General features: G+C 42.6%; 1 protein-coding gene across 1 annotated transcript in view; it reads left to right on the top strand.

Annotated features, from left to right (window-relative positions):
• Positions 1–4,709: 4,709 nt before the first annotated feature.
• The window catches only part of ctnnbl1 (catenin, beta like 1), a 47,527-nt gene continuing 38,759 nt past the window's right edge, over positions 4,710–13,477 (top strand). The window contains exons 1-6 of the mRNA XM_056423941.1: positions 4,710–4,861; positions 6,022–6,246; positions 8,045–8,151; positions 8,474–8,613; positions 8,858–8,955; positions 12,863–12,956. Coding sequence (XP_056279916.1) covers positions 4,832–4,861; positions 6,022–6,246; positions 8,045–8,151; positions 8,474–8,613; positions 8,858–8,955; positions 12,863–12,956 — 694 coding nt within the window. The 5' untranslated portion in view covers positions 4,710–4,831. The remainder of the gene's footprint in view (positions 4,862–6,021; positions 6,247–8,044; positions 8,152–8,473; positions 8,614–8,857; positions 8,956–12,862; positions 12,957–13,477) is intronic.

Below are 13,477 nucleotides of genomic sequence, written 5' to 3' on the forward strand. Positions count from 1 at the left end.
CCACCTAAGACTCTTTAATCAGTATCGGTTGCATTGGAAAAAAAATTAATTATGAAATCTTGTGCAAAAGTGTGTTTCAGAGGATTTTCCGTCTGCAAAGTGTGCGTGTGCCGGCTGCTCCTATAAACTACCCTGGGTCCACTATCACCTAAAAAGCAAAGGATCACCACCGCAGCACACCACAGCCATCATATTCACAATGGAGATCAAATTAATGTGCTCTCCTCTCCTCTATCTCTGCCTGCCACTCTCCACCTCCTCTATCTCCTGTTCTCCCTCTCCCTTTCTCTCCCCTCCTGCACAACTCCTACGCACATTTAACTCTTGAGTCGAGTGTGAGCTCTGCCTCTTGCCACCTTTTCTCTCTCTCTCATCCTTTTTTTCTTCTCTCTGTCGCTGTGCGATGTTACAGCAGGCCGGGCAGCAGCCTCCAGCCTCTATCTGTGTCAGGTTTGTGTATGCCAGACAATGGAGAGGAAAGCTTTTCGACTATACTGGCTTCCTTGAAAGCATTTACAGGGGAAAAAAAAGGCATGTGTTATTGCTTATCACATCAGGAGAGTGGCATGCTGACACACACCCATATATTATATATTATATTCACTTTGTTTGCATCGTGTTAGCACAATGCAAATAATCCTTATGCAATCAAAATGAGGGCCTACTGATAAGCCGGTGTTAACATTTAAGTTACAGGATGCGCAGAACAGGAGTGGGGAAATTAATTTCGAGTCCTTCGAGTCCTTAAATGAGCCAACCTTTTTTTTCAACAGCAGGCGGGTAACTGAAAATCTAGGACTTTTCTAAGCTGCAGCTGCGACAATGTACATTAGTCGAAAATGTGATGCTGTTTTGACGTTTTGCGGGAATTGCCCACAGAATGACTAATAGTCTTGTACCACACGGAAAAAATGCAGTGAGTGGGCTCAAATTTCCAAGCACACCAAATATCGCAAACCCAAATAAAAACGCTGTCCACCTCCATCGAAGCGCAACATACATGGAAGGAACTAACAGTGGTATCATGGTATGTGACTCAAAGTACCCGTTTGTGTACTCAGTGCTGAGTTCTCTCTCTTTTCTGATGTGCACTGCAGAGGGAGGAGAACTATTTGGGGTAAGTTAACTGTGCTGAAAATAATGTTAGAAGCCCCCCGAATGTGTTGATCTCTAACCCATGTGTTGTCTATCCCTGGTCTGTCCATGACGGTTCTCCACCAGACAAGTCAAAACTTAAGAGGTTCCATTCAAAACTAGGATTAAAGACAATTTGAGCATTAAACTGTGAGGTGGAGGTTGCAAAAGTATCTTTCCATCCATCCTTAGATCCACCCTTCGATCCATCAATCCATAAATCTATCCAATAATCCAACAATCCATCAATCTGTCACGGGAGTATTAGGGTGGACCCAAATGCACGACTCAGGAGACAGAACTGGAAAATAGTTCACTTTACTCCAAGGACCGGCAGGAACAAAACAGACGGGAACAGATAAATACACTTTGTAACGCTGGAGGGCTTGGTCAAGAAGAACGCAAAACAATCTGGCAAAGGGCAAGTGAGGGAATTTAAGTAGACGGGGACTAATGAGGGGATGGGCAACAGGTGAGATGGGCATCAAGACCAGGTGAAGGTAACGAGGGACTAACGAGGGAGTGATCAGAGGCAGGTGAAGGGAGTTGGACTGACGAGATGGGAAGCAGGATCTGGAATGACATGATAGTTAGTGAGACAGGATGAAAACAACTAATAAAAAAGGAAGGTATGGAGCTAAACTGTTACACAATCCATCAGTCCAGCCATCCAGCCATCCACCCACCCTTCAATTCACCCACCCTTCAATCCACCCAACTGGCAGACTGTTCAGTAACAGATCCAGTGATAGTCAATAGAAGGCCTGCCATCATGACACAAACACCTTGGTTACTCTTCAACTTTGTGGAAATTGAGATAAGAAATATATCTTCAACTGTGCGATGGTGGCCGCTGCTGTGATTCACAACTGAAATCATATCTAAAGGCAGAGAAAACCATTTGATCGCACCACTTTACTTAGCGAGGGTAAATGATAAAGCCAATCGGTCCTCATCGTCTCTCTCTCTTTCTCTCTCATAGCATTACCACTCTAAATTTTGAGCACACTTGTGTTGGCCTCCGCAGCCTGATACAATCACACTGACCTCATGTGATTTAATGCAATCAGCCCTCACAGCTTGTGTGAAATTGCATTGTTCTGTTTCAAAGGAGAAGGGGTAGGATTCTGTGGAAACGATCATACAGCGCCGCCCCAGAATAATTCTGCAGGGAAATGATGAGGCGATGTCATTTAGTAGACGGTTGTGTATGAAAAGCGTTTGGCTCCCTCAGGGATTGTGGAATGTGTTAATCATTGTGTAGAGAAAAAATCATTTGTAATATTGGAGGCTTTGAAGGCAGCTGCAGCAGTGGAGGAAATTCTGATTCCGAGGTTGCTGGTTGACTGTATTTGATATCTTAACGTAAAAAAATATAAAAATATGAAAAAAACATTCTGTGTGTGGGTTCAGTTACAGCCTATATGTTGCCGGTGTGTCTGCCATTTAAAGCAGGGTTGTCAACCTTTTGTAACTTAAGGCCCACCTCTGGTTAACAATGAAAGGAGAAAACATAAACTGGGTTTTAAAAATGCATTATGCCACTGTCAGCTGGAATCACCTAAATAAATATTCTGCTCCCCCATCACTGCCTGCTATTAGGAATTTAATATGTTCATGAATATATTTCCTCACCGGCTTTGAGCTTTTACTGGCGCCATCTTTGTCACTCCATTGGGAGGAACAGTAGAAAAACACATTTGTCTCCACGTCATGATGTGTTGTGGTTGGCATGGTGATAGTCACCTATTGTTGGTCGTTAAAATGATACTTTGCATGTTTTTAAATATGTGAATTCCTGTACACAAACAGAAATAACTATAACTGGCTTTGTACATTTACCCCCAATTTATTTATTTGTATCAAATATCATGTAATTCAATGTCAGTACCTCTAACAGCGAATAAGATGGCGCTCTGTGACCCACCAGTGGTCTGATTTGAACTTATTGACTATGTTGAATCAAAATTATGTTGTGAACTTCATAAAAGTAAGTTCTCTCCAGTTTGCCCAATGAAGGTTGAAGCCGCCTCCCTGTCTCTAACTTCGGCATTTCCATACACATTTGTATGTTCTCACCCCTCTTGTTCTCTTCCATTTACTCTCACTTCGAGCCTCTCTCTTTCCTTTGACTAAGTGCTTCTTTTCCTCGTGTTTTCTAGGGCGTCAAGCTTTGCTGCTTGGCAGTGGCTTCTCTTTTAAATGCTGTTTCTATTGCTCCACTGTCACAGCTCACTGGCCAGAGACTGGAGTGGCAATGGAGGCTTCCGCGCAGTGCACCACTCATACGTTTCCCAATGATGCTCATTGAAAAGTTGATTTTCTGCCTGTCTAGAACAATAGGACAGCTTGGCATAAAAAGCTCTCCTGAGGAGAACACAGCTAAATTGGGCCCGAGAGAGCAGGATTTCATTTTGTGAGGTCTGATGAGGAAACAGTCATGTCTAATTTTACATGTATCATTAAGGGGGTTTATTTCAGGATTGGCAAAGGAGCTGAAAGGATTTTGTAGCAGGAAAATTGTGCTGTGTGACACTATGTTGACTATTATTTCTGAAACGGAAAATGAAGAGCTGTAACACGTGAACCAATACAGCGATCACTAAAAATAACCATTAAACACCTGTACTACTGTATATTAAAGTTGTCTCAGACACTGCATCAACCAAATCTGAACAGTCTAAACATCAGGAGGCGACTGTGGGTCAGTGGTTAGCAGGTCCGTCTTTCAATCCTCGCCCTAGTCAATGTGTAGTCAATGTGTCCTTGAGCAAGATACTTAGCTCTGCCTTGCTCGCTCTAGCTGTGAATAAATGTAAGTTGCTTTGGTTAAACACGTCAGCTAAATTCCATTTAATGTAATCACAACAATTATATTTATTGCACAGCTGTATGGTTTCATGTTGTGCATTTATATATGTATTATCCTTGTCCTATCTCTTAGGCCTACAAGTGGCACCTCTCTAGTCGGAACACTTATAAATATAGAAACACACATTTCACAAATATCACGAATCCCTTCAACAGTATGTGGACCTTCTGCCCTGTCTGCTATTGTGTTTGTCAAGGATCATTAGAGACATGTCACACATCTGGGCACAGCTGTTCCACCTGTTATGGAAATTTGACCCACTGACTCAGGACTTATGCAACATGGAACTATTGCTGTAAATAAATTGCTTTTGTTGTTGTCCATGTGCAACTCCTCCTGTCACAGACCAAGACCCGCATTGTGACAGCTGTTATCCTCTGAGGCAAACTGGACTGGAAAATCTCAATTGAGTCTGTCAACATAAAGCATGAATACGTTTCACTGTGGTTTGTTCACAGATACATTTTATTTCTTGCTTGAAGCCCTTCTGTGCATGTAAACTTTTAAAAAATAGATTATGTTACATTTCATTATTTGGTATTATTGTGGTGGAGGAGGAGAAGAACGCACAAAGTGGACGGACTCACTGTTATTTTTGTAAGGTTAATGGTTTATCATGCCTTGAAATCACGAATGTATCATTTTGTCAGGCAATGTTTACGGCAGTCGCTCGTTACGACAGCGAAAATAGGCGATTTACGGCAAGCGTGTGTGCGAACGTAAAGCTTGTTGTTAGCCGCATAGCTAGCTGCTGAAGTGCAACTTACGCTCTTGCTCCCTCCTCGAGCAAAACACTCGGACGTTTAAGTTTTTTAACCCGGTGACATGGACGTCGGAGAGCTGCTGAACTATCAGGTAGACGTTTTATTCGACTCGCCAGTGGAGAACTCGTATCTAGCTCGCCTCCACTTGTTCATTCTTAGCGTTGCTAGCAGTCACCGGTGGCCGCTAGTTCGAGCTTTCTCTTCCCTTATTTACTTTGCCGTGTCCGTTTTACGTCAGTTTGTTAGCGACCAGTGACCGTGACAACAGACCAGCCTGACTTTATGTCGTGTCTACCGGCAACTAACGTTAGCAGCTAACGCGTGGACAGGTGGCTGCGACACTAATGTGACACTTCAGCTCGCTTTAGCGTTAGTTGCCCAAACTAGTTCACATGCAGACGCGGGTCGACGTCAGGTCGTCAGTGACAGAATGGTCAAACACAGCCGGTTCGACCGCGTCCCGTTAGTAGAGAGAGTTTAAACTGCGTGTGGTGGTTTGATCTCAAAGTTGTCATTTTTCTCTGAGCATCTGTTGTCTGGTGAAAAGTGTGCTAAACAAAGAAGGAGATCAATGTGATGCATCACAGGTCCCCGATGCAGAGTTCGCTTGATGAGCTCCTGTGTTTGGGTTTGTCAGGTTCTCTTATGTTCAGGTTCACAGAGATACTTCTGTGTGGGATAAAAGGATGCATTTATTTGCTTTTCTCCAAAGCTGTTTATCTATCTATCAATCTATCTATCAATCTATCTATGCATTACATGTCAGCCAGGATTAGTCAGCATTTTAATTGAGCTACAACATCCCTCTTAACCCTTGTGTTGCCTTAGGGTCATTTTGACCCGAATCAATATTACACCCTCCCCCCGCTTTAGGATTAATTTGACCCCATTCAATGTTTAATGTCGGTGTTCTTTCAGTAGTCAACGAACAAACATAAAGTGCCTCACACTTAAACTTGGAAAACAATATTAATTCTAATAATTTTCTGGAGGTTTTAATTGCTGGCGTCAAATTGAACCCAAAGGGTAAAATATGTTAGTAAATATAAAGGTAACAGGAGGGTGAAACATTGAATCGGGTCAAAATGACCCAAAGGCGCGGGGAGGGTGTAATATTGATTCGGGTCAAAATGACCCTAAGGCAACACAAGGGTTAACACACACACACACACAAAAATTAGACCAAACAGACCAAATGATCATGTTTGCTCATTTGCTCATTTGCTCTCTCCACCTCCTCTTGTCTGGCAGCCTGATAGAGGAGCAAAGCGAGGAGCAGCGGGAGGAGATGAGGACTCCCGAGGAGGGAAGCAGCAGAAGGGGCTTAGTGCCAGGGAGTTGGCCAGATACCGGGACGCAGCAGCGGGAGCAGGATTCCAAGGAGTGGGGGGTGAGATGAGGGAGGCCGAGGATCTGGCCCTGGACAAGAAGAGGATCCTGGAGAAACTCATGGACCAGGATGAAGAAGAACCTGAGGTGGGGACAATTGTTTCATTCGTTTCAATGCAAAGTGCAATGTTTTTGTTTTAAATTATATCGAAAGCTTTTCATTTGTAAATGTCTCTCTCCCTTGTTCATAGTTTTAAACCGTACATTTCAGCAATGAAGTGAAGCACAGCGTGTCACAGGAATTACTACTCCCCCTTACTGACTGCTCACAAAAACATGAACATGCGCACACACTGTTTACATTATTTTCCCTCAGAGTTTGTTTCACCAAGACAATTACTGCTGTCTCCTTTAATTAGCAGTGATACTATTACAACCAATTTGTTCAGGCTTTTGTTGGCATTGGTCCCGTTGTTTAATTTGTGGATTTAGTTAATATTGTCCTGCACAGACAGAACAATTCTGACTCCATTAGTGAGCAGATATCACCAAATCTCTAGTTGTCATGCACCACAAGGCTTCTTGTCCACACCGGGACGCAGTGATAGGATAGCATTGAGCTTGAATTGGTAGAGATATTCATGATCACTCAACATCTCCACCTACCATTCCTTTTATAGGAGCAAACGGTTCAGTAGTTGAACCCAGCCTGGCTCACATTTAGATATGCAGGGAGACCTTGCCACACATGGCATATTGTCTGGTCTCTCAAATACTGCCTCATGTAGTCTAATTTCTACCAATGATAAATGTCTACTGTATAATGTACAGTACTTTGACAATAGTTGAGTGTCTGTTTATAGTTCAATTAAATCAGGGGGGGGGGGGTTGTCATGCGTTTAATTATTGCCCCTAAAATCAAATATGCAGGACAAATCCCAAACTATGAATTTTCTAATCGATGACCAAGTTTGAATACAAATCAGCAACACAGTTTGAGTTCAGTCAAAAGCTAATGTGCTCTTGCCGAACAGGTTCACATTGAGAATTGATTGTTTTTGCCCGAGTCCAAGTTACTCATCCGCGATCTGTTGATCCGGTCCAGGGAAGTTTCTTTGTGATTATTTCTGGTCAAGAAGAACCCACTGTGGGCACCAAGGTGTACACGTTATGTTGTGTATTTAAAAACTGAAAATCTATGATATGGTTCAAATTATATGACACGGCAGCCTTTCCAGGTGTCAAGAGACACTGAGAGCAAAGTGCTGCACTGTTCCATAATGTCAGGCAATTGTAATTTCCTATCCAGTTATTATCTGTCCAACACTTTACAGGCTTTAAGAGCTGTCAGACGGTAAAACGCGTTCTCCTTCCAGTGAAACACTTTCCCTGATTGGAGAAAATGTCTGGCTGCTCTGGTTGGGGAATGTAACACGCGGAGACAAAAAGTCTCCTGGATGAGTATCGTAATCCGAACACAAAGCAGGCCATCTTGAATTTATTGTTCTCCACTTTTTACGGCGCTGCCCTTTTAACTTCTCCTCATCCTTTTAATTCATCCTTATCCTTTGACTTCAAATTTGGTCAAGACCTTCTAAAAACCGTGACAATGAAAAGTTATTTAAAAAAAATGTAAATGGCGCGCCGCCAATCTTGCACCGTTCGCCATGAAACAGGAAATTGTTGTAAATTGAATTCCCATTGACGAAACCGTCCCAGGTTTCTCTTGCTTCGTGAGTTCAGGCCTGAAGACTGCTATATGCATTGTCACAGCGCTACCTACTGGGAACAGGAAGTTGTCGTAAATTGCCTATCCATTGTCCAAATACGCCCCAAATACACATTGAAGAGAGATCCTCTTTCATAAGCGATCCTTCTTTCAGAACCCATGACTGTTTGTCACAGACTCAATCTTTTCCTCCCTTCTTCACTTTTATGTTCTCAGGCAGAGCCGGTGGATGAGAGTTCAGTGAAGAAAATGATCCTGACCTTTGAGAAAAGGTCATACAAAAATCAAGAACTAAGGATTAAGTTTCCGGACAACCCAGAGAAGTAAGTTAATTACTGTCGGTACACAGTGTTTTCCTGTTATTTGTGTCCATGAGAATGCCAATAAAACTAATTTCAATCACTGATTTTCTTTCGGTGAATTAAGCTACATTTCCTGTGAACTTACCAAAGCTTATTACAAATCTCTTGAATGCTAACAATTTTTCTGATAAATCTATACCTGTGTGCCTCACTATCCAACATATTTTTGTTTAAACCGGCAGTCAAGCATTTATTATAAGCAAATTCCTCTTCTGCACCCTAAGATTAATGGTAACATAGAATTCTTACATGTTTCCCAAAATGTCTCGCTCCTCCAAACCAGGTTCATGGAGACGGAGCTGGACCTGAACGACATTATCCAGGAAATGCACGTGATCGCTACAATGCCAGACCTCTACCACCTGCTGGTGGAGCTGAATGCCGTCCACTCCCTTCTGAGCCTCCTCAGTCATGAGAACACTGATATCCTTTCACTTCTGAATGAAACGATATGCACGTACATTGTGTCACCTCTTTGCCAAGAGTCCCATCCTCAGTAGGAGCGGTGGGGTTTAAGGGGCTGAGAGCCGCAGACCAGTCAGAAAGTGTGAGAGATGGCCGAAGACGTTGTTGGTGTATGACGTTTTGTGGGATTTGTGCAGTCTTTTTGACCGTCCATGGCGCATTGCTCTTCCTACACAGCTTTGTAGTCCTTAGCCTGAACCACATGTTGCCATAGCAGTGGTGGACCTGCTGCAGGAGCTGACGGATATTGACACGCTCCAGGAGAGCGATGAAGGTGCCGAGGTACTCGTCGACGCTCTGGTGAGTCGCGTGTTTACGTTCGTCTTTGATGGTATTGGAGAAGCGGCACTTTGCGGACTGAATGCTTACGTTCAAAACCGGAAAAGGGGTCAAGTAACCGCATGGACCGGGTTGAACGCAATGAAATTGTGTCAAAGTTTACTTCCTGTCAGCTGATGTCATTCACATACACTACTGCACTACTTTCCATCTGAAGAGGAGAGCATTAACAGATTTTTAGATGTATAATTATTTTTTAAACATTTCTATTCAATTAAATATCATTTAAATTCTTTTAAATAATTAATATAAAACAAATTGTTACTTTTGAAGCATACTGTAATTTAACTGGAGTTTAAAAAATCATTTCAAAATGTAATGTCTACCATATAATTAGAGTTACTCCACCTCGCACGTTTCAGGACTCTAAAGCTTTTCTCCCTCGCTCTCCAGCTGGGCCTGTTGAGCAACGTCTTATCGCCGTCTTTACTTCTCAACTATACAGTTCGCCCCCTCTCCCTTTTTCTCTTTTGAAAATAATATATACACTACCGTTCAAAAGTTTGGGATCACTTAGAAATGACTATTTTTCAAAGAAAAGCACTGTTTTTTCAATAAAGATAACATTAAATTAATCAGAAATACACTCTCTACATTGTTAATGTGGTAAATGACTATTCTAGGTGGAAACGTCTGGTTTCTAATGAAATATCTCCAGAGGTGTATAGAGGCTATCAACTATCACTCCAGTGTTCTAATGGTACATTGTGTTTGCTAATCGCCTTAGAAGACTAATGGATGATTAGAAAACCCGTGCAATTATGTTAGCACAGCTGAAAACAGTTATGCTGGTGATATAAGCGATACAACTGGCCTTCCTTTGAGCTTGAAGTTTGGAGAACAAAATTAATACTTCAAATATGAATCATTATTTCTAACCTTGTCAATGTCTTGACTATATTTTATATTCATTTGATGAATAAAAGTATGATTTTTCATGGAAGACACGAAATTGTCTGGGTGATCCCAAACTTTTGAACGGTAGTGTATATATATATACACGTGTGTATATATATATATACATGTGTGTGTGTGTATATATATATATATATACATACATACACACACGGAAGAAATAACCGCGCAACAAACCCCACACCCCCTTCACGGCAGTCATCATGACACTTAATCAAAGGATCCTTTGGCTTTAACGGGTCACAGTTTTCGCCAGGCTATTCAATTCAGTTTATTTGTATAGCCCAATTTCAAAAAATACAAATTTGTCTTGGAGTGCTTTACAATCTGTACACATAGACATCCCTGACCTTTGACCTCACATCGGATCAGGAAAAACTCCCAAATAACCCTTCAGGGGAAAAAAAGGGAAGAAACCTTCAGGAGAGCAACAGAGGAGGATCCCTCTCCAGGATGGACAGGTGCAATAGATGTAATGTGTACAGAAGGACAGATTTAGAGTTAAAATACATTCAATGAATATGACAGTGTATGAATAGTTCATAGTAGGCATATTCCACGATGGAGGCTACATCCCAGTGGCCTTCATCAGGGATGTGGATTCACACTACACTGAAAGCGACCTGTTTTATCTCATGTTTCGAGGGTCTTTGAGATATCTCACTACATATATTAGTCTTCAATTCAGTGTTTAAGTGAGGCACACAGTTATGTGTGTGTATGTATATATGTGTGTGTATATATATCAGTGGCGGCTGGTGAATTTGGGGGGGGGGGCGCAGTTTAAATATCACTCAACAATGAGAAGAAAAGAGGTTTTGAGTAGAATATTGTAAAAAACAAAGCTTTATTTCAAGAACACACCGTGCTCAACACTGTCCAATAACAACTATCAACACACTGTAACTTTTGGCATGGGAGGTTCAGAGCAGCTTTAAGAAACATTGGGTTGGGTTTCAGAGGTTTGCAAAATAAAAGAGGTTCAGAGCAGAATAGTCAGAAAGAGATGCAGCACATGTTACATTGGGTGACAGAGCAGACCCACTACTGTAAAGAAAAGTAGCCTCCTCTCTTTAAAGTGGTCACTTTACTCTCTGGTTAAAGTCAATCATGTCTGTAACCAGCCTGTTTCCATTATTCTTGAGGGAATGTGTCTGTTTTTCAGAACTTCTTCGTTGTGTTTCGATGCCAGTTCGGTCTCCTTCTGCTGACTGTAAACAGGGTTAGCTTCAGGCTGTTAGCGAGTTAGCTCCATGCTCTTAGCTAGATAACTGCGGCAAGATTTGTGCTTTACACTTGTCTGCAGCTCTTTAGATCCCTCACCCCGTTGTAGTCCAGAGAGTTTCTGTCCCTTTGGAACAACAGACAGGGGAAATTAAACAGCGCATTCCTCACTGAGCACCAGCTGACAGCTCCGTTAGCAACCTGCTCCCGTAGCTCCTGGAGCTCTCTGGGCTGAGGGAACGATCTGTCTCTGATCTGCCAAATAGTCCAGTCACGTGAAATAATAAAACGATGTCATTGGCCAACGAGCGCACATTTTTGCGACCCAAGATTCACGTTTCATCCGCCAATGAGAAGCCGGTCCTTGCCGAAACGACTGAAATGTTTTCTCGATGCCGTACACACACGTTAGATCGCCTCGGAAAAGGGGAGGGGCTTCTCGCCGTTATAATGGCGATATATAATATTTTTTCACATTAACTTAAGTGGTTGTTGACAGGCTGACGGTCTCCCACACACATTTAGCGCGTCAACACGGTATATTTACTATTTAAATGATTTGGCATATAATGTTTTTTGACAGGATGTTTTTTTTTTCTTCTTTTTTCTTTTCATCTAAAAATTTTAAGAGGGGCGGCGCCCTAGCGCCCCCTATGGACGAACCGCCACTGATATATATACATGTATATATGTGTGTGTATATATATATACATATGTGTTTGTGTGTATATATACATGTGTATATATATATATACACATGTATATATATATATGTGTGTATGCATATATATATATATATAGGGATGCACAACAAAATGCAGCTGTAGCCTTTTTGCGACACATGGAATGCAAATCGCAGCAACAAAAACAAATCTCATGTTGGCCTCACGTTCAAGCTGGGTTAGCTTCACTCCTATCTTGGCTCTCCTCCCTGGGCCAGTTTGGTCCGGTGGGTCTTGGCTTAATCCAATGTCCATGCTTCCTTTTTGTCTCGTATATGCCCCCCAACAAATATTTGTTTTCTATGGAGTGAAACTCCTGTGACAGCGGGTGAGACGGTAGCGCCGGTGGGCCCGCAGAGCTCGCCGGTGAGCAGGCATATGAATGCAGTCCATTTTCAATTGCAAAGGAGTGCCCCACCAGCAGCACTGCTCTTTACGGCCGCTTCCGAGGGGAAACGGTTTAGGGGTAGCAAGGCTTGGTGAAACCCATATCTCCCTCCTCTTTGCTGTAAGTTTCAGCTCCTCTTGTCCTTATGTCCTTGATATGATGAATTAGGAGTGATTCACGCCGGGTCTCCGACGGCTCGTGAATTGGTGTCGACTATCCTCTTCTTTCATCTGTAAGAGTACTTGCATCCTGCCAGTCGGCACCCAAAGAGCTTCGTTTGGCTTAGAGTCTCCAATGTTGACTTGACTGATAACAGCTGGACGTGTTCAGAGAAGCTCACAAACATACCGAGCTTCTTCTGCCAGGAAGGAGGCTAAGGATGGGAACATCACATTGTGTTGCAAAATATATGGACAAAGACTCCGTTGATAGACTTCCAATACAGTGTACAGTCACCCTTCATACGACACAGGAGCCACGAGGAGGGGAAGGTCAATGTGTTTTAGGGTTGAGTGATGTCATGTGATGAATGATTTCATTTTAATGCAAGAAGAGGTTTGTAAGAGCCAAAGACGTGTGTCAGAAGCCCAACTTGAACTTGATCTTTCTGTGTCTGCAGTTGGAGGGTCAGGTGGTGGCTTTACTGGTGCAGAATATGGAGCGGCTGGATGAGCAGGTGAAGGAGGAGGCTGATGGCATCTATAACACACTGGGTAAGAAAAATGTCCTACCAAGGCCATAACAACGAGGCCTAAGGCGTCAAACTGCCCTCCACATGAAGAAACTGTTCTGATTTTATATCCTGGATTTAGTTTTGGGTTAAAAGCAACATAATTGGGTCTTTGGAATCAGTCTCTTTTTCGTGCGTTCGTGTGCGCGGCAGTAACTGGCCAGCTAATGTCCGCTGCACATGAAGCCGCTCATACGGCGGTTACAGCCCACGTAACGCTCACCCTTCTGCTTCCCACCCAAGGTAAAGACCGTTAGCTCCGTCAGCACCGTTGCTGTCGTGCTGTTAGCTGCTGTCTGCCGGCTCAGCGTTTGCAATGTTGAGAGCTGTGGGGAGGAAATTCCTCAATCGTGGATGTGCTCGGAATTTTGAAAATATATATATATATATATATGCAGGGGCTCTTTTCTTTGGTTCGGTAGGACACTTGATGATAAAGAAATGAAATAAAAATGTGCATAAAGATAGCAGTTCAGCAGCATTTGAAGAGTAAATGTAATGAAT

Source organism: Pseudoliparis swirei, chromosome 9 (genome assembly GCF_029220125.1).
Source record: "Pseudoliparis swirei isolate HS2019 ecotype Mariana Trench chromosome 9, NWPU_hadal_v1, whole genome shotgun sequence".
In the NCBI taxonomy this organism is placed as follows: domain Eukaryota; kingdom Metazoa; phylum Chordata; class Actinopteri; order Perciformes; family Liparidae; genus Pseudoliparis; species Pseudoliparis swirei.